Source organism: Grampus griseus (assembly GCF_964374135.1).
Source record: "Grampus griseus genome assembly, chromosome: X".
In the NCBI taxonomy this organism is placed as follows: Eukaryota; Metazoa; Chordata; class Mammalia; order Artiodactyla; family Delphinidae; genus Grampus; species Grampus griseus.
The window spans coordinates 52,807,363-52,834,541 of NC_138999.1; the positions used below are offsets into that span (position 1 = coordinate 52,807,363).

Here is a 27,179-nt window from a genome sequence, read left to right on the forward strand (position 1 = left end):
AGGACATTTACTTCAATATTCAAAAAAGAATATTGGCCTGTACTTTTCTTATAGTGTCTTTGTCTGGCTTTTGTATCAGGGTAATGCTGGCCTCATAGAATAATGTAGTAGGTGTTCACTGCTCTTCAAGTTTTTCATAATCGTTTAAGAAGAATTGAATTAATTCCTCTTCAAGTGTTAGAATCCACCAAGATTGCCATTTTGTACTGGGTTTTCTTTGTTGGGAGGTTTTTGATTATTGATTCAATATCCTTAGTAGTTATGGGTCTATTCAAATTTTTCTTTCTTCATGATTCATTCTTGGTAGGTTGTGTGTTTCTAGGACCTTGTTTATTTCATCTAAGTTATCCAAGTTTTTGGTATCCTCTATTATAATCCATTTCTATAAAATTCTATAATTAGAATATAGAAATGTATGGAAAATTTATAAAATTAGTAGTAATCCTATTAAATTCTATATTTTAGATATAAAAATATATAGAAAATTCTATAAAATTGGTAGTAATTCTATAAAACCAGTAGTAATGTCCACTCTTACTGATAATGTGTCATTTCACTCTGGCTGTTCTCAATAGATTTTTTTCTCTCAATATGTTTTGTCTTTAGTTTTTAGAAGTTTAATTATGATGTGTCCTGGCATGGATTTCTTTGGGTTTATTCTGTTTGGGGTTTGCTCAGCTGAAATCTGTAAGTTTGCACTTTTCACCAAATTTGGGAAGTTTTCAGTCATTATTTCTTCACATACTCTTTCAGCCCCATTCTCTTTCTACTTTCCTACTCCAATTCCAAAGATACGAATGCTGGCTTAAAAAAAATGTTACACAGAGGCTTCCCTGGTGGTGCAGTGGTTGGGAATCCACCTGCCAATGCAGGGGACATGGGTTCAAGTCCTGGTCCAGGAGGATTCCACATGCCATGGAGCAGCTGGGCCTGTGCACCACAACTACTGAGCCTGCACACCACAATCACTGAGCCCACACACCACAGCTACTGAAGCCCACACGCTTGGAGCCCATGCTCCATGGCAGGAGAGGCCACCACAATGAGAAGCCCACACACCTCAACGAAGAGTAGGCCCCCCTCGCCACAGCTAGAGAAAGTCCACGTGCAGCAACAAAATCCCAACACAGCCAAAAATAAATAAAATAAGCAAACAAACAAAAAATGTTACACAGGTCCCTGAGGCTCTATTTATTTATTTGTTTATTTTAAAAGTCAATTTTCTATGTTTTTCAGATTGGGTAAATTCTATTAACCTGTCCTTAAGTTCACAGATTTTATCCTGTTATCTTTATTCTACTAGGATACCATCCAGTGAAGTGTTTTTCTTTCTTTTTTTTAATATGAAGTGAGAGAGTAGCATTGATATGTACACTACCAAATGTAAAATAGATAGTGGGAAGCAGTTGCATAGTACAGGGAGATCAGCTCTGTGCTTTGTGACCACCTAGAGGGGTGGGATAGAGAAGGTGGAGGGATGCTCAAGAGGGAGGGATATGGGGATTTATGTATACATATAGCTGATTCACTTTGTTATACAGCAGAAACTAACACAACATTGTAAAGCACTTATACTCCAATAAAGATGTTAAACAAATTTATTGTATTTTTCTGTTGTATAATTTCTGTTTGGTTTTTTTTAAAAAAATAACTTCTATTTCTTTGCTGTGACTTTTTATTTTTCATTTGTTTTCAAATAATTTACTTGCCTTTTTATTAGTATTTTATGATGAGTTATAAAATCCTTTTCAGATAATATGATTCATCTCAGTGTTGATGTCAGCTGTCTTTTCTTATTCAAATTGTGGTTTTCCTGGCTGGAAAATGACTTTCTATTGTATCCTGAACATTTTAGTTTTGTATGTCAGGAGACTCTGGGTCCTATTTAAATCTTTTTTAGTAGGCAGTCACCTTAATTTTAGCATGCGGATTCTGGCCTACTTCTGTCAGCTGTGGTTCCAATGGAAGTTTAGGTTTTAGAACGTTTGTGGTGCTATTTTTCTGCCTGATTTATCTGGTGTCACCAGGGCTCCCACTGGTTTCTGCTTGTGCTACCTCAGAGGGTGGAAGGGCTTTCACCAGGCCTGTTGCCCAGTGTCTCTCACTGGGGGATGGAAATCTCAGGTCTGCAAGAACAAAGAGGCTTCCCTGGCTGGTCATTTACTTTTACAGGGTCCTCCCTGCCTGTGGAAATGGAGAGAGCTTCCTGGGATGAGCACTTGTTGTGGCAGGTCATCTCTTTTTGTTGCCTCCTGGCTACTGCAGTGTCTCTGGGTGAGAAAGGGCAGAGATGAGAGTCCTTCATTTAGTTTATTATTATTAGTGGGGAATATGGTCTTGATCAATCCTCTTTGCTGATGCTGCCAGGCTCACCTCCTGTTAGAGGGAATCCTGTTCAATCTGGGGGAGAAATGATCCTCCCTGGGCTGCCTTCTGTTGTTAAGTTGGAGGTCAGGAAATACCCAAGAGAAGCCTAGAGAAATGAGGGAGACTTTCAAATGTGCTGTGACTCACATATACCCAAGTGACATTTTCCACTTAAAGAATTGACATTGTCAGTTCTCAATTATTTGGTTCCTTGCTTCTGTGTGATAGCTTCTATGTTTGATGGGAAACCTGAAACTTCTAGGTTCAGTTTGACGGGATTTACCAATTTATATATGAAAAGCACCTCCAAACTTATAAAGTGCTTTTGCAGCCACAACTTCCCTTGATTTCCACAATCACAGTGTGAGACCAGCAAGATTGAGATTATTCTTATTTTGCTAATAAGAAAACATAGTAAGTTGGGAGACTGAGACTCATCCAGAAGTGATTTCTCATTCAGAGCCTTCCATTGATACTTTTCCCCTTGTGAAACCAGACCTTTACTGGGTGACAGGAGGCTGTGGAAATAGTTGATTTAAGGGGACCCAGCTTGCCATGTCCTCGGCTGCAACTAACACAGTAGGTTACCATGGAACTATAGAGTGGATAAATTCCAAGTTCAAGCTTATGTTCCATATAAAGTACCCTGAGAATTTGGAAATCAAATTACCCTTAGAGAATCTGTTGGTAAAAAATCTTCCCAGGTAGATGAAATTACCCATCTGAACAGGTCACCTCAGGGGAGAGGGTATCATATCAGAAAGGAGGTTGATAAATTCCAATAGAGGGAAATGGGGTGTAATCCACAGAGGTAAGATTGAAATTTGATGTAGAAAGCTGTAGCCTGACCAAACAATAGGGAGTTGGTTGAATAGCTCATATAGTGAGATACAATGTGATCATTAAAAGTGAGATCAATTTATATATAGAGATAGAAAGGTGTTCAAAATATATAAGCAAGAAACATATAGGAGTGTATAGTATGATCTGATTTTTATTCTATATGCATGCATGTAGATTTACCTCTGCATAGAGGAATTATGAAGTCTTTTTTTGGTTCTCTATATTTTAAAAACATTCTATAATGAACAAATGTTTCTCAGTTAATTATAAAAGAGCCATAGCCTAATCCACTTGTTATGAACTGAATGTTTGTGCCCACCAAAATTCATATGTTGAAATTCTCCCTCCCCCAATATGATAATAGGAGATGGAACCTTTGGAGGTGATTTGGATTAGATGAGATGATGAAAATTGAACCCTCATGAATGGGATCAGTGACATTTTAAGAGTCATGAGAGAGCATGCTTCTCTGCTCTCCACCATGTGAGGATACAGTGAAAGATAGATGTCTAGAAAGCAGGCTTTCATCAGACACCAAATCTGCCAGGTCTTGGGCTTCCGAGCCTCCAGACCATGAGAAATAAATGTTTGTTTTTTATAAGCCACCCAGTGTTTGGTATTTTGTTATAGTAGGCTAAGTGGACTGACAGAAATTGTATTGTAACCTTATTGTATTGTAACTTGATTGTCTAAAGACAATGTGTCAAGAATAAGAAGGGTGTTGAATGTATTGAAGAAAAAGGAAGCCTAAGACTAAGAACTGGTTAGTTTAATTAGTAGCAACAGGGCTGAAATTAGAAGGAGCCTGACTAATGTATTTTGATTGATTTTTTAAAATTTGCCAGGCACTTAACCAGGTAGTACTTCACATGTTAGCTCAGTTAATCTGCATAACCACTCTGTGTGGAAGGTATGATTATTACCCCCACTTTCCAGATGAGGCCTCTGAGGCTCACAGAGGGGAAGTAACTTGCCCAAGGCCATACAGCTAATAAATGGCAAAGCCAGGACTAGAACCCAGATCTCCTTGTGTTCTACCTGCTGGAGGCCCTGAGCATGTAATTTCCAGAGAGGGAGGCTCTGCTTTGGGGCAAGGAGAGATCACTGGCCTCTTTTGTGGCCTGGAGGAAATAACCCCTGAGTTCATGAGGCTCCATGTGTGAATATTCTTGTTGGATGGGAGGTGGAGAAAAGAGAAGGGACCCTGGAGGGGGTGAAGAGCCAGATCCCTGGATAGATCTATCCCCCAATGTGAATTAACAAACATGTTCAGTCAGTATGCTTTTGTGAGTTAAGTGGGTGTCAGTCTTTTCCTCCCATCTCATCAATGCTAGATAGACTCTGCACTCCACAGTGCTGTCAGAACCAGGCATTCTCTCTGATACCTGTTTTGTCTTATTTTAACATCAACATTTAACCTACCTGCAGATTCTGTCTTTATAAAGAGGTTCATCCATTAAGGCTAGGTTAGGGTACCTTTTTTTTAAGGTACGCCACCTTTCCTTTAATTTGTAGCTATTACACAGTAAACTCACACACATAAATGATTGAAGGTTTTAAATTCTAGACCAAAAAACTGTATCAACCAACATCTTCAAATCGGAACACAAGTGCAGAAGGGAGCCAGTGAGCCATTTAGCACTGGACTAAACAAATGACAGTGAACATTCTAACGGGGTCACACACCCATACCCCACTGGTATGACAGGTTCAAGATAACACACAACAGGAAGTTTAAAGTCAATCATATACACTGTTGTACCTTGGAAAGTTCAGACTTGATCTGCTGTGACAATCATTCTGTTAACCTGGGGCTAATGAAAAGTCAGGTTCTCAAAGAACCTACACAGCCTGGGTTCTGATTTATACATCAGTTGCATGACGTTCATGCAGGTATATGGCTAACAGTATCACACTACAGGTAACAATGGTCATATATTTGAATACTGCTTTTAAAGCTGCCTGATCAATACACCCCAGCAAAAAGGACAATTACTTCACCATCACTTTGGTTTATATCTCTGGCTTAACAAGTCCTAAAGTCCCCATGGCACTTAGCTGGACAATATCAAAGTTAGAGGTCTAGCACTAAAACAGTTTTTTATTCTTGAATAAATTCTCTTCATCTGAATGCCCAAATGACCTGTCCAACCAGATGCTACTGAAGTTGCAGTAAACACATACACATACACAAATACTCTTACTATGAGTTACATTCCAAAAAGACTGAATTTATTACCTGTTCCTAAGCCTGAGGCACTGTTAACTAGAATACAGGACATGTTATGTTTCAAAACTAGTATACATGCTCTGCATTTCTATTGGCATTCACAAAATACAGAAATAACCCTGTCTGCAAATGTGAGGTAGTGGCATGGAAATACTTTATATGAACTGGTGTGGCCAACTGCATGTGAGGTAGGATCAGAGACATGAGTCTTTTGACAGTGATCACCTAGTGACTTTGGTGTACATAGTCTCATGTGACTGGTGGAAGGGGGTCCAATGATGTTTCACCTACAAAGAGGCAAAGAAGGAACTCAGGACTCAACAGCCTTAGAGACATATATTAATAGGAGAGAATACCACCTACCATCCTTGACACTTTAAAAGAAAACCCAGGACCACATAACCTAGAAGAGAAAATTGTTGACATAGAAAGTACACAACTCAGAGCATTCTAAAGGAAAGAATTTCTACCAGTGTAAAAGACAGCCTTAAAAGAAAATATGTCAGCCATAATACTACCTGGAAAAGAGGACCTTTTTTGGACCTTATTGGAGCACATTCAATCTTAATTAATTGGTATGCTTGTCATCCTGGACTAGCATATACTCCTTCAGCTTAATTGGCCAGGTGTATTTCTATATTACCTTCTCTTTCCTCCTCCATTCCCCCCACCTTCTCCACAACTGGGATTCTACAAGGGCTAGTGTAGAGCTCTCTAAAGAGTCAGAGTACAAAGCCACGAAAGTGGTTGAAAAGCAACAAAGCTTTGGAAGAGAAAGAGGCTTTTAGGTCACCCCCAAAGCTTTAGAAAATGCCAGGGAAGAGGGCACCAGGCTTGACACAGAAGCTGTTGGTTTCACACAGGCCAACTTCTGAATATGTTTTTGTTTAGCCCCAGCAAGACACATGGGCCTAAATTAGCTTTCAAAGCGCACTTGCCTTTTGTGAAGACAAGTCACAAATCACAGAGCATGTAACACACTTTTACTTGCACTGACATCTAAAGGAGACATGGGCTGCTGTGACTGGTGATGAAACCAATACTTCCTATTTAAGGGGAAGGCACAGACTGTCAAGTCTCACAGCCGGGGAATCAGAGAAGACATGTTCTGTATGGCTTGAAAATCACTTTTTTTTTTTGCATTGGAAAAGCTTCTGTTACTGCCATCAAATGCTTCGAAAATGGAACTGCCTCTAAAAGGGAAACAAACTAAGAGTCCTTTACAACCCCAAATCTTTTCCCTTGTCCTTTTTTTGTTTGGCGTCATCTAATAGCTAAGCCATTTCTTCACATTATGTTTAAAAAATAACCGAATAGGAAAAAAATTTAAGGCTTAATCCATGTCTACTTTTTGTTTATAAATGTCTATATAAAAACTCAGGTCTAGATTTGGCACTTAGAAGAAAGTAACCAGATTTGGTTACAATCACATCTGCCTGTATCATACATAGAATTCTGGGAGGGTGAGGCCTGAGGGTGGGGGAGAGATTTGGTACAACAGATATCATTAAATCATATACTTTGGAAACTGAGAGAGAAAGTGAGAATAATCTTCCTAGGAAGAAACCAATCTGAAGTATAGTATACCCCTTTTGAGACAAGTATTTTTTTTCTTACAGGAAATTTACTTTTCCCTACACAACTGTTTTTATAAAATGCCACTTTATAAAATGCTCTCAGAAAGATTTCCCAGTGGTACATCAAAGCTTAATAGCATCAAGAAAAGGTGTTATGTGTTTAATAAAATTCACTATGTAACAAAGATCGGACATAGTTATTAAACTTCTCTGTCTGCTAAATTCAGGCCAAGCTTAAATATTTACAAATCTGGTTTGAAAGTAACTCATAAAAAGACTTGGATTCCTTCTGGTTGGAAGTGTTCAAGGAAAGATCTTGCATTCAGTGAAATGTGAAGTGTTTCTTAGACAAAATATGTCCATGCATGTTGACAGGCATGACAACTGACTTGGTAGTAATTTAGCAGTTTCTAGGGTGACTTTCCAAATGATACCTGTGCCTAATATATGTACCATAAGCTTTACGTTCTTGCCCAGTTAGTGCCAAATAGAGTTTCATGCTTTCTTTCATACAGCAAACCCCATCCTTGAATTTCTTCTTTAAAAAGCTGTTACTTAGGTTTGTTATTTAGGATTGTTTTAGTTATTACCATGAGGAATCTGTTATTCTATAAACTAATACTTAATGAATTTTTAAGAAAGGTGTTCATGTAGAATCTGAGCATGGCCACACTCCCAGGCACAGAGCCTGACTCATGCTTGGAAAAGATAAGGAGTGACCCCAGGCCCATGTAAGCTGTGCAGGAAACAGGCAGATGTCAGGCTCATGGATGAGACAGTGGCAGGTGGTTAAATGCCTTCCTATTTAAGTCAGGCAGTCACATGAGAATGGAATTTTCTGCTCAGGGAACTGGAAGGGTAGGGCAGTGGCAGAGGGCGTCACATTTCTTTCACAGCATAGGTGCTATATGAGGGTATGAAATGAAAGCCATTAATAGATGATATTTTCTAGTACACCCAGTAACTTTCCTTCAGGAGCCTCCCCTCTATTGCTAGGCTCCTGACTACAGATAGCTACTGGGTTTTTGCCAGTGCATAAATATTTGGATTCTACTGAACTTTTTTCCTCCTTCAGATTTACAAATCCAACTGTAAAACAGGGAGGTGTTATGTGTTGAGAGTAAATAGGGGATTTTTACAAGGTTTTCCTTAGTTCCATGTATGTCATATACAGGTAACATAGGACATGCTGGGGAATAAAAATAATAAAAGACCAAACAAATTGACTGGAATAGAAGTGTTGCTCTTCACCACTTCTCATTCTAGAACTATATTGAAAAGAACTTGTCACTAATGATTAATTTTGTTTTGGATCTAAGAAATAAGGTTTGGTACTATGTGCCACCCTTGTACAGGTCTGTAGAAATAAATCTGAGACCCTTAAGCTAACTTTTTATAGGATTTGCAAAGGTCATTTGCCTTTTTTATTTCTCTGAAAAGACCTTAACACACTATCAGAAACATCATACTAGTTAATAGACTATAAAATTCAGATTGAGATATGGGAGAAAGCCCTGGGTATAAAGCAAGATCCAGAATAAACTCATTTGTAGCAGATGATTGGTATTGTCATCCTCTTTGATAACTTCCTTCACAAAGCCAGGGTTTAGATGGAGCTTTCAGATCAAAATGACTTGTACAAATCCCAATTTTTTTCCAGAAGTAAGAAGTAAAATGACAACTGGCAACATCTGATGATTTATGTTATACAAGCCAAAGACCAAACAGTGGAAAGAGGGGATGAGAAGATACAATAGGAAATCACATTGATGTTTTAAAATTATAGGAACAAGGCAGCTATCAAGGAGAGATAAGTAGAAAAATGGCCCCTATTTACATATAAAGAAAGATAACCAAAATGACTTAGAGTTCTTCCTCTAAATAGGAATATTTTTTTATGTCCATAGTTTAGCTAGGGGTAAGAAATCAAGGAACTATCCTTGGTCTTCTCTGCTACTTCTAACACTTCGATTAAAAGATCCCTCTTTCTTATAGAGAAAAGTAACAAATGAGGTGATCCTTCAGAGATGTCTGTATTTACAAATGGATATGGTAGTAACAGAGGTGGCTTTTTCACTAAGACATCTAATTTTTTAGCTTAAACCAGACATATGGTATACAGAATAGACATCTTAGGTGAAGACATGGATGCTATTGGCAATGGGAGTTCTGAAAATGCTGACAATATGTACTGAACGACCCAAACTACCCAAGACTCACCTTACCCCAGCATGTGGAAGTAGATAAACTATGACTGGATATCCAATAGGAAAGTGTACAGCGTGCATCAACCCCAAATGGGGGAAAGTTTGGTGTTTAAACAACACATCCCCTTCTCCCTGGAGTATTTGGGCATGCTTTAAGAATAGACTTTTTTCAAAAGTCTACATTAGCACAAGGTGTTAAGACTACCAGATTTTAAAAGTAGTGCCAATTATGTCTAAAAATCCACAAACTTGATGTGATGTCTAGGGAAGTAAAACCACTGGACTTCATAAAAAGACCTAAGAAGAGGGACTTCCCTGGCAGTCCAGTGATTAAGATTCCATGCTTCCACTACAGGGGGAACGGGTTTGAAACCTGGTCAGGGAACTAAGATCCCACATGCCACGCGGTATGGCCAAAAAAAAAAAAAAAAAAAAAAAAACGACCTAAGAACAGTCCTGTTTTAGGAAAACTTAGATGAGCACATATGCCATGTGCAAGCCAGGGTTTAAAGCACTGAGATTTTCAGTTGTCTCCTGAACTGATGTTGAGAATGCTATTGATCAATATTATTAATTCAGACCTCACTATTTTGGAATTGATCATTTTAGAATGTAGTGGATTTAAGTTTATCAATGGGCTATCTATGAAAAAGGGATTTGGCTGAGACCTAACCAGGGTGTGAGTTGGGGAAAACAAGTGTTGTAACTTAAGAAAACTATTTTCTTATATGTTCTAAACCACCAAGCACACATGGATCTTTTTTTTTTTTTTTTTTTTTTTTGCGGTACGCGGGCCTCTCACTGCTGTGGCCTCTCCCGTTGCGGAGCACAGGCTCCGGACGCGCAGGCTCAGCGGCCATGGCTCACGGGCCCAGCCGCTCCGCGGCACGTGGGATCCTCCCGGACCGGGGCACGAACCCGTGTCCCCTGCATCGGCAGGCGGACTCTCAACCACTGCGCCACCAGGGAAGCCCGAAAAGCAATATTTTTAAAGCTAAATCCCATTCTAAAATAATAACATATTCTTTCTCTTGTCTATATTCTGGCCTGCTTGACATGCATATACTGGTTGCTTAACTAGTAAAGGCCCTAAATCCCCTTCCAGACTCTTAACTGGGAGGAGGGGTGCCCTGGCCCTGCCCATTTAATCCAATCAGAAAAGCAGCACAGCCTTTTTTGAGACAAGGATCATTGTGGGTGTTGCAGTTGCACCTAATATGGAAGCAGATGAATAGCTCACTGTTGCTTAGAGAAACCTGCCTCCTTGGTGATGGCCTTAGAGAGTCCTGTGTCTTCAGAGATGCCTGTGGTCCCAGAGAAGCTCATGGCCCCAGAGACGCTGATGTCTTCATAGAAGCCCATAGCCTCAGAGGTTCCCGTGTTGCCAGAGATGCCTGAGACCCCAGAGATGCCTGTGTCTCCAGAGAAGCCGACATCCCCAGAAATGTTTATGGCCCTAAGGCTGCCCATGGTCCCATAATAGTCAGGGTGGAGGTCTGCACACTGGATTTTTACTTGATCCATCTGAACTCGAAGGCCTCCTTCCCTAGAAAGAGTGCCACTCTCCATCAAGGTATTCAGGTCTCCATCAATACCCATAAAGCTGAGAGGATTGGTTAAAGGAGTTCCCAGGTGTTGAGATGATAAATGCCCTAATTGAGAGCAGGTACAGAATTCTTCTTGTGGCTCATCATGGTCTTTCACTTTCTGTCATGGGAACAAGGAATGGTTGAAAAGAATTAGAAACTGGAGTAAAACTAGGCAAATATCACATTGACCTATACGGATCCTGCCTGCTGTCACTTATATGGTAGCAAATGACCTTTTGCCCCCTCCTCATCCTCAAACATCTTTTATTCATCACTTGACATAGTGCTTTAAAAGCCCTACTACTAAAGACCCTCAAGGGTCTTGTATATATAAAAGTTCCCTTTTCTGATAAATGCAATTTTATTACTGGGAGCAGGGAGGGCAAGGGAAAGGATCACTAACATTTATTGAATACCTCCATGTGCCAGGCACTTTACATATAGTGTTTCCTTTCATACTTAAGAATCTTATTAGTTAGGAATTAGCTGTATATTACAGATGAGGAAACTGAGGCTCAGAGAATTTAAGTCACCCCAAATTCACACATTTAGGAAGTGGTAGAGCTGGGATCTGATCCTGCCTCTCCTTAATGCCAAAGTCTATGATCTGTCTACTACTTCATGCTATCTCCAATGGATATTTTCACCTTCAGGGATAAAACAATGACTCACTGATGCTTTACAACAGTGATTCTTAACTTTTTGTGGGTCATAGACACCTTTGAAAATCTGAAGAAAATGATGGACCTTCTCAGAAAACTGCATGAATTCACATATGAGTGGATGAGATGGCACACAGTTTTTAGGTATAATTTCAGGGGTTTCACAGATCCCCTGAAGGGCATCTGTGGACATCTATGGGTTCATGGACTCCAGTTAAGAGCTCCTGCCTTAGGGTATAAGCATACCACTCTTATTTTCCTGGAAATCACAAAATCACACACACACACACACACACACACACACACACACACACACACAGTGATAACCCTTGGAGAGAGAAACTGAATGGGTAGGTGGCTGGGAGAGTTTTTTCAACATTCCATTTTGTACATTTTTCTATTCTGTATATTCTAACTTTATACTTGTACTGCCTTTTTTTTTTTAAATGTCAACAGGGTTATCTGTTGGGCTGCTTTTGTTTATCTTCTCTGTATTAAAAAAGGAATGTTAATAATAGTTATTATTTTATTATTTTTTTGCGGTACGCGGGCCTCTCACTGTTGTGGCCTCTCCCGTTGCGGAGCACAGGCTCCAGACGCACAGGCTCAGTGGCCATGGCTCACGGGCCCAGCTGCTCCGCGGCATGTGGGATCTTCCCGGACCAGGGCACAAACCCGTGTCCCCTGCATCAGCAGGCGGACTCTCAACCACTGCGCCACCAGGGAAGCCCAATAGTTATTACTTTAAAAGGAAGCCTTACTTACTTTTGAACTTTAGAATCAGAAAGTGATCTGATTCTATCTAGAATGAATCTGATTCTCTTAGGAATTAGGCAGGAATAAGTGAAAGGGCTGGGTTTAGAATAGGACACCTGCTCGGGAGACCTTGTGGAGAAGGTTGCTAATAGGTAAAAAAGGAGGCAGGAGACATTAGGAAAAAGGTTTCCTACTTCTCAGTTCTGCCTAGGGCTTGACCTTCCTGGGGCTGCTTGTTTCCTTTGTTTCCTATGATTTTAAGTTATGCTTCAGTTTTTTCCTTCCTCTTCCCCTTCTTCTTTTTTTTTTTTAATGGAAACAAGTAATTAACTGACTGTTACCTGCCAAGAGGACATTCAAAAGTTTAGGATCTGATGTAATCACAATACATTTATTTTCACAATAAAAGGATATTTGTTTACTTACAGTGAGCAGAAAAGCTATGCCTTATCTGGTCAAAAGGAGTTTCACACCCAGTACCTAAACAGCACACCCTTTCCAAGAATTCTTTTCTAAAAAATATCCCTCCCCTCTACTTCAAACACACCCCTAGGAACCTCTGGATTCCAGAAGCAGCTCAGTATTTTCCATTTATTGAAAGGAAATCCCTGTTGACTTGTTTAACCTCTAATTAAAAACAAGTGTGTGACTTTAGTTTTGCTGGTACAACGAGCAGAGTTTATAATCTACATGGGAAGGAAATCAGATTTTTTATAAGGTTTTCCTAATTGGAAATATAACAATTTCATTGTTCTCATTAGTACACCCAAGAAGTTATACTTATTGATGGATAACAAATACTTGTATTACTTCCCTGTCATTCCCTCTTGTTCCTCCTAATAATTCCATCCAGATCCAAAAAGGGAACCAATCCACTTGTTTAACTGAGTGTTATATTTGCCACTTAATATGGAACGTAAAAAAAGAGTTGTGCCTTAGAGCTTTATAGACACAGGATGCTTGGAATGCAGAGAGTATAACAAGCCAGTCAGGCAGCTTCTCACAAGTACCAATTCAACTCTCAGTGGATTGGGCCTACTCAGAAGGGGCAAGAGGTTCTCATTTTGAGATTTAACTCTTCACCTTTTCTAGTTTGTGCACATCTACTTCCAGCATTGATCTCTGCTTCTTAATTTCCAAGAGGCTCTCTAGCATACTCTGCTTGGGCTGCAGCCATTTGTCAAAGTAGTTATACATCCCACACCAGAACCTTGAATAAACAAAAAGAAAAAAAGTGGGTTAGCTTAGCTGGAGAAATAGATTATTTATGTTTTCCTCATGTCAAGAAAATATTAGCCTGGTAGGTAGGCAGATCTCAAAAGTAAGGTAACTTTGATGACATTAAAAAGACTGGACATGCTCATAATTTAAGAGTAAAGTTCCTAGCAGAAAGATCTCTGCTGAAGACAGGCTTCCTAAAGTCGTACTGAGCTCACAGCCATCTCTAAACTCACCCCTTGACATGGCCCTGCCCCCATAGGGACAAGACACAACTTCACCCAACAGTGGGCAGGCACAAGCCCCAGGACCAACCTTAACCACCAGGGGGCAGACACCAGAAGCAAAAGGAGCTACGATACTGCAGGCTGCAGAAAGGAGACCACAAACACAGAAAATTAGACAAAATGAGATGGCAGAGAAATATGATCCAGAAGAAGGCACCAGATAAAAATCCAGAACAGCTAAGTGAAATGGAGATAGGCAATCTCCCTAAAAATATAATTCAGAGTAATGATAATAAAGATCTCAGAAAAAGAATGGAGGTACAGACAAAGAAGATATAAGAAATGTTTAACAAAGAGCTAGAAGATTCAAAGAACAACTAACAGATGAACAATACAATAATTGAAATGAAAAATACACTAGAAGGAAATCTATAGCAGAATAAATGAGGCAGAAGAATGAATAAGTGAGCTGGAAGACAAAGTGGTGGAAATCACTGCCACAGAACAAAGAATGAAAAGAAATGAGGACAGTCTCAGAGACCTTTGGGAAAACAGTAAATGCACCAATATTTGCATTATAAGGGTCCCAGAAGGAGAAGAGAGAGAGAAAGGGTCTGAGAAAATATTTGAAGATATAATAGCTGAAAACTTCCCTAACATGAGAAAGGAAATGCTCATTCAAGTCCAGGAAGTGCAGAGTCCCATACAAGATAAACCCAAGGAGGAACACAGCAAGATACATATTAATCAAACTGACAAAAATTAAAGACAAAGAGAAAACATTAAAAGTAACAAGGGAAAAGCAACAAATAACATACAAGGGAATCAAAATAAGGTTATCAGCTGATTTTTCAGCAGAAACTATGCAGGCCAGAATCCAGTGGCATGATATATTTAAAGTGATAAAAGGGAAGAACCTACAACAAAGAATACTCTGCCCAGCAATGCTCTTATTCAGACTTGACAGAGAAATCAAAAACTTTACAGATAAACAAAAGTTAAGAGAATTCAGCACCACCAAAAAAGCTTTACAACAAATGCTAAAGGAACTTCTGTAGGAGGAAATGAAAAGGCCACAACTAGAAACAATAAAATTACAAACGGGAAGGCTCACCAGTAAAGGCAAACAAGAATTTGGTAAAGCTGCAGGATACAAAATTAATACACAGAAATCTCTTGCATTCCTTTACACTAACAATGAAAGTTCAGAAAGAGAAATTAAGGAAACAATCCCATTTACCATTACATCAAAAATAATAAAATACCTACAATAAACCTTCTTAAGGAGGGAAAAGGCCTATACTTTGAAAACTATAAGACACTGATGAAAGAAATTGAAGATGATGCAGACAGATGAACACATATACCATGTTCTTGGACTGGAAGAATCAAAATTTTGAAAATGACTATACTACCCAAGGCAATCTATAGATTCAATGCAATCCCTACCAAATTACCAATGGCATTTCTCACAGAACTAGAATAAAACATTTTAAATTTGTATGGAAACACAAAAGACCCCAAGTTACAAAATCAATCTTGAGAAAGAAAAAGGGAGCTGGAGGAATCAGGCTCCCTGACTTCAGACTATACTTCAAAGCTACAGTCATCAAAACAGTATGGTACTGGCACAGAAACAGAAATATAGATCAATGGAACAGATAGAAAGCCCAGAAATAAACTCATGCTCCTATGGTCAATTAATCTATGACAAATGAGGCAAGAATATACAATGGAGAAAAGACAGTCTCTTCAATAAGTGGTGCTGGGAAAACTGGACAGCTACATGTAAAAAATGAAATTAGAACATTCTCTAACACCATACACAAAAATAAACTCAAAATGGATCAAAGACCTAAATGTAAGGCCAGACATTATAAAAGTCTTAGAGCAAAACAAGCAGAACATGCTCTGACATGAGATTAGCTCAAGTTGGTGGAGTATAAGGATGTAAGCTCACACTTTTTTATGAGAACACCAAAATCACAACTAACTGCTAAACAAACATTGACAAAAAAATTCTAGAACTGACCAAAATGATACCCTATATCCAAAGACAAAGAAGAAACCACAATGAGATGGTATGATGGGCACAACTGTGATAAAATCAAATCCCATTCCCACCAGGTGGGTGACTCACAAACTGGAAAACAATGAAACCACAGAAGTTCTCCCACAGGAGTGAAATTTCTGAGCCTCACATCAGGCTTCCCAGCCTGGTGGTCAAGCACTGGGAGGAGGAGCCCCCAGATGATCTGGCTTTGAAGGCCAGCAGGGTTTGATCTCAGGAATTCCACAGGACTGGGGGAAACATAAACTCCACTCTTGGAGGGTGCACACATGGTCTCGTGTGCACCAGGACAGAGGGGAAAAAAGCAATGACCCCATAAAGACTGGGCCAGACCTACCTGCTAGTATGGGAGCATCTCCTGCAGAGGCAGGGGGCAGCTGTGGCTCACTGTGGAGACAAAGACACTGGCAGCAGCAGTTCTGGGGAGTACTCACTGGTATGAGCCCTCCTGGAGGCTGACGTTAGTCCTATCCAACAGCCTGTAGGCTCCAGTGCTGAGATACCTCAGGCCAAACAACCAACAGGACGGGAACACATCCCCACCCATCAGCAGACAAGCCTCTTAAAGTTTTCCGGAGCATGGTCCTGCCACCAGAGGGACAAGACCCAGCTCCACCCACCACTGGGCAGGAACCAGTCCCTCCTATTAGGAAATCACAGCAATCTCTTTTTTGATCCACCTCCTAGAGTAATGAAAAAGAAACAAAAATAACAAATGGGACCTAATTAAACTTAAAAACTTTTGCAAAGCAAAGGAAACCATAAACAAAACAAAAAGACAATGCACAGGTTGGGAGAAAATATTTGCAAACAACGTGACCGACAAGGGGTTAATCTCCAAAATATACAAACAGCTCATGTAGCTCTATGTCACAAAAACAAAACAACACAATAAAAAAAATGGGCATAATATCAAAATAGACATTGCTCCAAAGAAGTCATACAGATGGCCCAAAAGCACATGAAAAAATGCTCAACATCACTAATTATGAGAGAAATGCAAATCAAAATTACAATGAGGTATCACCTCACACTGGTCAGAATGGCCATCATCAAAAAATCTACAAACAAATGCTGGAGAGGGTGAGGAGAAAAGGGAACGGTCCTACACTGTTGGTGGAATGTAAATTAGTACAACCAATATGGAGAACAGTATGGAGGTTCCTTAAAAAATTAATATAGAAGTACCATATGATCCAGCAATCCCACTCCTGGGCATATATCCAGAGAAAACCATAATTCAGAAAGATACATGCACCCCAATTGTAATTGCAGTGCTATTTACAATAGCCAAGTCATGGAAGCAACCTAAATGTCCATTGATAGAGTAATGGATAAAGAAGATGTGGTACATATATACAATGGAATATTACTCAACTTTAAAAAAGAACAAAATAGTGCCATTTGCAACAACATGGATGGACCTAGAGATTATCTTATTAAGTGAAGTAAGTCACACAGAGAAAGACAAATAACATATGATATCACTCATATGTGGAATCTAATTTTAAAAATGATACAAATGAACTTATTTACAAAACAGTTTCACAGATTTCAAAAACAAACCGATGGTTACCAAAGGGGATACATGGGGATGGGGAGGGATAAATTAGTATCCTAGGCTTATCATACACACACAACTATATATAAAATAGATAACCAACAATGACCTACTGTACAGCATAGGGAACTCTACTTAATATTCTATAATAACCTATATGGGAAATGAATCTGCAAAAGAATGAATATATGTATATGTATAACTGAATCACTATGCTGTACACCTGAAACTAATACAAAATTGTAAATCACCTATATTCCAATAAAACAAACAAAAAAACAAAGAACCTGAATCATTTTTTCAAATAAGAGATACAAATGGACAATAAGCACATGAAACTATCGTCACTACTCATTGGGGAAATGCAAACTAAAACCATAACATATCATCTCATACCCAATAGAATGGCTACTATTTGAAAAAACAAAAACAAGTGTTGGCAAGAAGGTGGAGAAATTGGAACTCTTGTGCACCACTGTTGGACTGTAAAGTGCTACAGCTTCTATGGAAAACGCTATGGTCATTCCTCAAAACAATTTAAAATAGATTAACCATATGATCCATTAATTCCACTTCTCAGTATATATCCAAAAGAATTTGAAAATAGGGTCTCAAAAATACTTTTACACCAACATTCATGGCAGCATTATTTACAAGAACCAAAAGGTGGCAGTTATCCAAGTGTCTATAAATAGATGAATGGATAAACAAAATGTGATATGCAATCAATGAAATATTACTCAGCCTTAAAAGAGAATGAAACTTCTGACAGAAGGTTCATATGGATGAACATTGAGGACATCATACTAAGTGAAATAAGCCAGAGATGAAAGGACAGATAATATATGGTTCCACTCATATGAGGGATCTAGAGTATTCAAATACACAGAGACAGAAAGTAGAATGATAGTTGGCAGGGGATGGAGTGAGGCGGAAATCGAAAACTGTTTTAATGGATACAGAGATTTCAGTTTCGTAAATGGAAAATTTCTGGAGATTGATTGAACGATGCTTAACATTACTTAACATTACTGAACTGTACACTTAAAATATACTTAACATTACTGTTATATACTTAACATTACTGTTAAGTATATACTTAACATTACTGTTAAGTAATGTTAAGTAATGTTAAGCTTAACATTACTGAACTGTACACTTATATACTTAACATTACTGAACTGTACACTTAAAAATGGTTAAGATGGTAAATTTTGTGCTATGTGTATTTTACCACAATTAAAAAAAGTAATAGGGCTTCCCCGGTGTCGCAGTGGTTGAGAGTCCGCCTGCTGATGCAGGGAACGCGGGGTCGTGCCCCGGTCCGGGGGGATCCCGCATGCCACGGAGCGGCTGGGCCCATGAGCCATGGTCGCTGAGACTGCGCGTCTGGAGCCTGTGCTCCGTGGCGGGAGAGGCCACAACAGTGAGAGGCCCGTGTACCGCAAAAAAAAAATAAAAAATAAAAAAATAAAGAGTGATCCCCAAAATGCTTTACCCAGGTTCTTCAAAGGATAACTAATATAATATCACAACTAGGATGATATTGATACAGTAAAGATAACAATTCCCTCACCATAAGGAGTACTTCTATTGTACTTTTATAGCCACACACACCTCCGTACCCTCTATCCTCCACCCTGTCCTTAACCCCTGGTAACCATTAATCTTAACCATTAATTTTGTCTTTTTAAGAAATTTATATAAATGGAAGCATAAAGTATGTAACATTTTGAGATTAGATTTTAAGATTCATCACAATTCTCTGCAAGGTCTTGCATGTATCAATAGTTCATTCCTCTTTATTGCTGAGTAATAATCTCTGGCATTGATGTACCAGAGTTATTTTTACCTATAAACAATTTACTTGTTGAAGTAAATTTGGGTTGTTTTCAGTTTTTGGCTATTATGAATAAAATTGCTATGAACATTAGTGTACAGGTTTCTGTGTGAACAAAGTTTTCATTTTTCTGGGATACATGTCCTGGAGTGCAATTAGTGCAATTGTTAGATCATATGGTAGTTGCATGTTTAGTTTTTTAGGAAAGTGAAAATCTGTTTTCCATAGTGATTATACCATTATACATTACTGTTATATAAATGAGCTAAAGATGGTCTCTGCATAATGGCTCTATATTGTTTACTCCTTCATAGAAGGCTGGGACCTGTTAGCTGCAAAGCCCATCAGTACCAAACTCAAAATTTTACCCATCCAATTGTTTTAAACATAGCCCAAATAAGCAGTTTTTAGCTATTTAAAGCCTACTTGCTTTGCATACCCTGAGAAACTGCACTCAGTATCTGCAAGCCATAGAAAAGATGAATTTCTGCGCAATAACTGAACAGGTGCTCTGAACCACTAGACATGTGTTGAATTCTGCCAGAGGGTGCTTCTCACCAGGGCACTGCCTAAATATGAGGTAGAAACTTAAACTTCTGGGGGAGATGAAATGGAAGGCAGGACCCTATGAAAGAGGACTAGTGCCCACTAGAGGGCAAGGCAGCACGATACCATCATGATAGTGATGAGGTTATATTACCCTCTGCTTTCCTGGTACCTACTTGCAAAAGTTAGATATAGAAATGGCACAAGGGCAGGGCCAAAAAGGAGGGGCTGGTTCTCAGTTGGATAAAGAGATATATCCTTTCCTTTTTCCTGAGGCCCAGTCTCTCCTTAAAGACCTAACCCTGGAATCAAGTAAAAAAGGGGCTGCCTGTCTATATAGAATAGATCTGGTGAGGAACAAGCTTCACCTTATGGGGGCTGAAGTTAAGCAATTGGTTGCCAGAATTGGTGGCTCAAAATGGAAAAAAATGGTGTCCCTACTAATTAGTGTGAAAGGTGGGAATGACCAACGGAGAAGGCTTTGGACCCCAGTCTATATATACCTTTTGATACAGATTTTTATGGCTTGGAGGGCTAACCATCCTATGTTAGACCTCATAAAGGCCTAGGAAGACTGGCAATAGAAAATGTTAACTGAGGCCAAATATCTCCTCCATCAGCTGGGACGTTGGAGTGGACTTACTATGTAATATAGGATGCAGTATGGCATGAAGTATGATGACTCTGCAAGTCCAGAGGTGACTTAATTAGGTCCTGAGTCTACCTAGTTGTTTGTCAGGAGGGCTCCTCTTAAGTATAAGTTCTTTTTATGAGCCATGACAGCTAATGCTAAAACAATTGAAGAGGTCAGAGCTGCCCTACATTTAAAAGAAACTCATGAAAGACCAACTCAGAGTTGTGTCACTTGTTAACTCTACAAACAATACCCTATTTGGCCTAAATTGAAATTGCTATCAACAGTGATGCCTCTTTCCTCTAGGCTAAACAAACCAATTACAACCAGGTCCGTGCTTAAGTGTGAACTATGAGATGAACAAGAGAGGTTATACTGGATCCAAAGAAACAAAGGGAATCCAAATTGGATTATCTCTGGTAAACTGGTGGAGTAATTACAATATTTACTAGGGTTAGATTACAATCCTCAAAATGCATCACTTTCAAAGACAGCTACCCCTGCAAAGACTACTTCTGATCTCCTCCAGTGGCAGGCACCAGCCCCCATATAGGGATCTGGCAGTCACAGAAGGGGTGGTTGTAGAAGCTGGCCCCTTCTAGTAGACAATCACACTTTCAACATATTAACTATAGTTTTTATTTTTTTGATATTGAGCTGCATGAGTTGTTTGTAAACTTTGGAGATTAATCCCTTGTAGGTTGCATCATTTGCAAATATTTTCTCCCATTCTTTGGGTTGTCTTTTTGTTTTGTTTATGGTTTCCTTTGCTGTGAAAAAGCTTTTGAGTTTAATTAGGTGCAATTTGTTTATTTTTGTTTTAATTTTCATTACTCTAGAAGACTGATCAAAAAAGATATTGCTGGGCTTCCCTGGTGGCGCAGTGGTTGAGAGTCCGCCTGCCGATGCAGGGGACACGTGTTCGTGCCCCAGCCCGGGAGGATCCCACATGCCGCGGAGTGGCTGGGCCTGTGAGCCATGGCCGCTGAGCCTGTGCGTCTGGAGCCTGTGCTCTGCAACGGGAGAGACCACAACAGTGAGAGGCTCGTGTACTGCAAAAAAAAAAAAAAAAAAAAAGATACTGCTGCGATTTATGTCAGACAGTGTTCTGCCTAAGTTTTCCTCTAAGAGTTTTATTGTGTCTGGCCTTACATTTAGGTCTTTAATCCAATTTGAGCTTATTTTTGTATATGGTATTAGGGAGTGATCTAATCTCATGCTTTTACATGTACCTGTCCAGTATTCCCAGCACCACTTATTGAAGAGGCTGTCCTTTCTCCACTGTACATTCCTGCCACCTTTATCAAAGATAAGGTGACCATATGTGTGTGGGTTTATCTCTGGGCTTTCTATCATCTTCCATTGATCTATCTTTCTGTTTTTGTGCCAGTACCATACTGTCTTGATTACTGTAGCTTTGTAGTATAGTCTGAAGTCAGGGAGCCTGATTCCTCCAGCTCTGTTTTTCTTTCTCAAGATTGCTTTGGTTATTCAGGGTCTTTTGTGTCTCCATACAAATTTTAAAGTTTTTTATTCTAGTTCTGTGAAAAATGCCATTGGTAATTTGATAGGGATTGCAGTGAATCTGTAGATTGCCTTGGGTAGTATAGTTATTTTGACAATATTGATTCTTTGAATCCAAGAACATGGTATATCTTTCCATCTGTTTGTGTCATCTTTGATTTCTTTCATCAGCGTCTTAGTTTTTGGAGTACAGGTCTTTTGCCTTCTTAGGTAGGTTTATCCCAGGTATTTTATTCTTTTTGATGCAATGGTTAATGGGATTGTTTCCTTAATTTCTCTTTCTGATCTTTGGTTGTTAGTGTATACAAATGCAACAGAATTCTGTGTATTAACTTTGTAACCTACAACTTTACTGAATTCACTGATGAGCTCTAGTAGTTTTCTGGTAGCATCTTTAGGATTGTCTATGTATAGTATCATGTCATCTGCAAACAGTGACAGTTTTACTTTTCTGTTTCTAATTTGGATTCCTTTTATTTCTTTTTCTTCTCTGATTGCTGTGGCTAGGACTACCAAAACAATGTTGAGTAAAAGTGGGGAGGGTGTACATTCTTGTCTTTTTCCTGATCTTAGAGGAAATGCTTTCAAATTTTCACCATTGAATATGATGTTAGCTGTGGATTGGTCCTATATGGCTTTTGTTATTTTGAAGTAGGTTCCCTCTATGCCCACTTTCCAGAGAGTTTTCGTCATAAATTGGTGTTGTATTTTGTCAAAAGCTTTCTCTGCATTTATTGAGAGGATCATATGTTTTTTAGTCTCCAATTTGTTAATGTGGTGTATCACACTGATTAATTTGTGCATACTGAAAAATCCTTGCATCCCTGGGATAAATCCCACTTGATCATGGTGTACAATCCTTTTAATGTATTGTTGGATTTGGTTTGCTAGTATTTTGTTGAGGATTTTTGCACCTATGTTCATCAGTGATATTGGCCTGTAATTCTCTTTTCTTTGGTATCCTTATCTAGTTTTGGTATCAGGGTGATACCATAGAATGAGTTTGAAAAAACCAAAAAACTCAATCAAAAAATGGGCAGAAGACCTAAATAGACATTTCTCCAAAGAAGATATACAGATGGTCAAGAGGTACATGAAAAGATACTCAACACCACTAATTATTAGAGAAATGCAAATGAAAACTACAATGAGGTATCACCTCACACCAGTCAGAACGGCCATCATTAAAAAGTCTACAAGCAATAAATGCTGGAGAGGGTGTAGAGAAAAGGGAACCCTCCTGCACTTTTGGTGGGAATGTAAATTAGTACAGCCAGTATGGAGAACAGTATGGAGATTTCTTTAAAAACTAGACATAGAGCTACCATATGATCCAGCAATCCCACTCCTCAGCATATATCTGAAGAAAACCACAGTTCGAAAATATACATGCATCCCGATGTTCACTGCAGCCCTGTTTACAATAGCCAAAACATGGAGGCAACCTAAATGTCCATCTACAAATAAAGAAGATGTGGTACATGTAGACAATGGAATATTACTCAGCCATTAAAAAGCATGAAATAATGCCACTTACAGCAGCATGGATGGGCCTGTAAATTATCATACTAAGTGAAGTCAGACAGAGAAAGACAAATATGATATCACTTATATGTGGAATCTAAAACAAAAACCAAAAAGCAAATGAACTAATTTACAAAACAGAAACAGACTTACAGACATAGAGAACAAATTTTTGGTTACTAGGAATGAAGGGTCGGGGCAGTGATAGACTGGAAGTTTTGGATTGACATATATACACTACTATATTTAAAATAGATAACCAACAAGGACCTACTGTATAGCATAGGGAACTCTGCTCAATATTCTGTAATAACCTAAATGGGAAAATAATTTGAAAAAAGAAGAGATATGTGTATATGTATAATTGAATCATTTTGCTATACACCTGAAACTAATACAACATTGTAAATCAACTATAGTCAATATAAAATGAAAAAAAATTAAATAACTATTGTTTGGGTTTCAAGATCTAAACAGCACTGGCTGGCTTTATTGGCCACGTTTTTCCAAACCTCCCTTATCCCAGAAATCACTCATGTTTTAAAGGGACCCCTTGACTCCCCACCCCACCCAAGAGGTGATCAGCTTGAGAGGAAGAATAATTAAAATAGTAATTACCCACTTTATTAAAATTGGCCCAGTTCTACAAAAAGAAGTTTCTGCTCTGGTTGTAACTGTCACCCCCTATACAAAGACTATCCATTTTCCTATTATGGGAATGGAGCTCTTCAGTCAGCAAGTATTACATGGAACAAGTTTAAGTGGTAGGCATTGCATGGTAGAAAACAGTTAATCATCCATTACTGGTGCAGGTGGTAAATATGACACAGTATCAGCTAAGACAAGGCACTGAAGGATTATGGCCTGACTTAAAGATCCCAGTAGGAAGCCTCACCTGTAAAAGGGTGCTATCAGGTGATCCATCCAGAACACCAAGGTATGCTGACTAGGAATATCCTTGTTGAAGTGAATCTGTGAGGTCTGGAAGAGGAGACTGCTTACTCAAATGTGCAGATCAGGTAAATATGACACCACCAAAGGAAATTAATAAAGTTCCAATAACTGACCCTAAAGAAATAGAGATCTATGATATGTCTGGCAAAGTATTCAGAATAATGTTCTAAAAGTTTAGTGAACAACAAGAACACACAAACAACTAAATAAAACTAGGAAAACAATCCATGAACACAATGAGAAATGCAATAAAGAAATAGAAACAAAAAAGTATATTCTAGAGCTGAAGAATACAATGACTGAACTGAAGAATTCAACAGAGCTTCAACAGCAGTCTGAATTAAGAATAAGAAAGAATCAATGAACACAAAGATAAATCATATGAACTTATCCAGGCAGAGGAGCAAAAAGAAATAAAAAGTATGAAGAAAGCCCACTGGATTTATGGGAAAAACCAAAAGAAACAAAAAATGCATTATGAGAATCCAGGAAGAAGAGAAAGATAAAGGAACAGAAAATATATTTAAAGCAATAAAGGCTGAAACTTACCAAATATATTGAGAGAAATGGACTTCCAGATTCATGAGCCCCAAAAGGCCCCCAAAAGTTTGAACCCTTTTGACACCAAAAGCAAAGGCAACAAAAGCAAAAATAAGCAAGTGGGACTATATCAAACCAAACACGTTTCTGCACAGCCAAAAAAAACATCAACACAATGAAAAGGCAACCTACCAGTTGAAAGAAAATATTTTCAAATCAAATATTTGACATGGGGTTAATAGCCAAAATACATAAAGAACTCATGCAACTCAGCAGCGACCAAAAAAAAAAAAAACCCCATTTAAAAAATGGGCAGAGGCTCTGAATAGGCATTTTTTGAAAGAAGATATACAGGTGGGCAAAAGGCACATGAAAAGATGCTCAACATCACTAATCACCAGGCAAATGCAAATAAAATCCACAATGAGATATCATCTCACATATGTTAGAATCACTGTTATCAACAAGACGAGAAGTAACAATTGTTGGCAAGAATGTGGAGAAAAAGGAACACTTGTGCATTGTTGGTGGGTTAGTTGGACCACTATGGAAAACAGTATGGAGGTTGCTCAAAAAATTAAAACTAGAATTCCCAGATCCGACAACTCCACTTTTAGGTATATACCTGAAAGAAATAAACTCACTATTTCAAAGACATATCTGTACCCCTATGTTCACTGCAGAATTATTTACAATAGCCAAGACATGGAAATAACCCAAGTGTCCATTGATGGATAAATAGATAAAGAAACTGTGGTGTATATATATATATATATATATATATATATATATATATAATGGAATCTTATTCAGTCATAAAAAAGAGGAAATCCTGTCATTTGTGACAATATGGATGAACTTTGAGGGCATTATGCTAAGTGAAATAAGTCAGTGGAAGACAAATACTGTACGCTCTTACTTGTATGTGAAATCTTAGAAAATAAAACTTAAACCTAATACTAATACACTATTAAATGTCAATCAAATCTCAATTTAAAAAAGAAATGGGCAAACAATTTGAATAGACATTTCTCCAAAGAAGATACACAAATGGGTAATAATTACATGAAAAGAGGCTTAATACTAACCATTAGGTAAATGCAAATCAAAACAATGAGATACAATTTCACACTCATTTGGATGGCTATTATAAAACAAACACACAAAGTAAAACAGAAAATAACAAGTGTTGACAAGGATATTGAGAAATTGTGCCCATTATGCAATGCTGGTAGGAATGTAAAATGGTGCAGTTATTATAAAAAACAGTAAGGAAGTTCCACAAAAAATTAAAAATAGAATTACCATATGATCCAGCAATTTCATCTCTGGGTATATGCCCAACAGAATTAAAAGCAAAAACTCTAACTGATGTTGTGCAACCATGTGGATAGCAGCATTATTCACAATAGCCAAAAAGTGGAAGCAACACATCCATCAACAGATAAACTGACAAACAAAATTTCATGTAAACATACAACGTAATATTATTGACCCTTCAAAAGGTAGGAAATTACTTTTTATTGAGGTTTAGATGACGTAAAATGTTATATAAGTTTCAGGTATACAATATAGTGATTCACAATTTTTAAAGATTATATTCCATTTACAGTTACCATAAAATAGTGGCTATATTCCATGTGTTGTACAATATATCCTTTTAGCTTATTTATTTTATACATAGTAGTTTATACCTGTTAATCACATACCCCTATCTTGCCCCTTCCTCTTTCCCTCTCCCCACTGGAAACCACTAATTTGTTCTCTATATCTGTTAGTCTGTTTCTTTTTGATATATTCACAAGTTTGTTTTATTTTTTAGATTCCACATAGAAGTGACAACATACACTATTTGTATTTCTCTGTCTGACTCCTTTCACTAAGCATAAAGCCAACCAGGCCCAACCATATTGTTGCAAAGGGCAAAATTTCATTCTTTCTTATGGGTGAGTAGTATTCCATTGTGTGTGTGTCTATATATGTATATATACACATATATACCACATATTCTATTTAAAAACATTTTTTATTGGAGTATAGTTGATTTACAATGTTGTGTTAATTTCAGGTGTATAGCAAAGTGAATCAGTTATATATATATATATATATACATTCTTTTTCAGATTCTTTTCCCATATAGGTTATTAAACAATATTGAGTAGAGATCCCTGTGCTATATAGTAGGTCCTTGTTGGTTATCTATTTTATATAGTGTGCACATGTAAATCACAGTCTCCTAATTTATTCCTTCACCCCATGTTTCTCCTTTAGTAACCATAAATTTGATTTTGAGATCCGTGAGTCTGTTT

At 38.2% G+C, this 27,179-nt stretch overlaps 1 protein-coding gene across 1 annotated transcript in view; it reads right to left on the minus strand.

The window, feature by feature from the left end:
- Positions 1–10,460: 10,460 nt before the first annotated feature.
- Positions 10,461–27,179, minus strand: part of MTMR8 (myotubularin related protein 8) — a gene marked incomplete at both ends in the record, with an annotated part of 165,888 nt that continues 149,169 nt past the window's right edge. Inside the window, 2 exons of the mRNA XM_082682060.1 lie at positions 10,461–10,931; positions 13,315–13,441. Coding sequence (XP_082538186.1) covers positions 10,461–10,931; positions 13,315–13,441 — 598 coding nt within the window. The remainder of the gene's footprint in view (positions 10,932–13,314; positions 13,442–27,179) is intronic.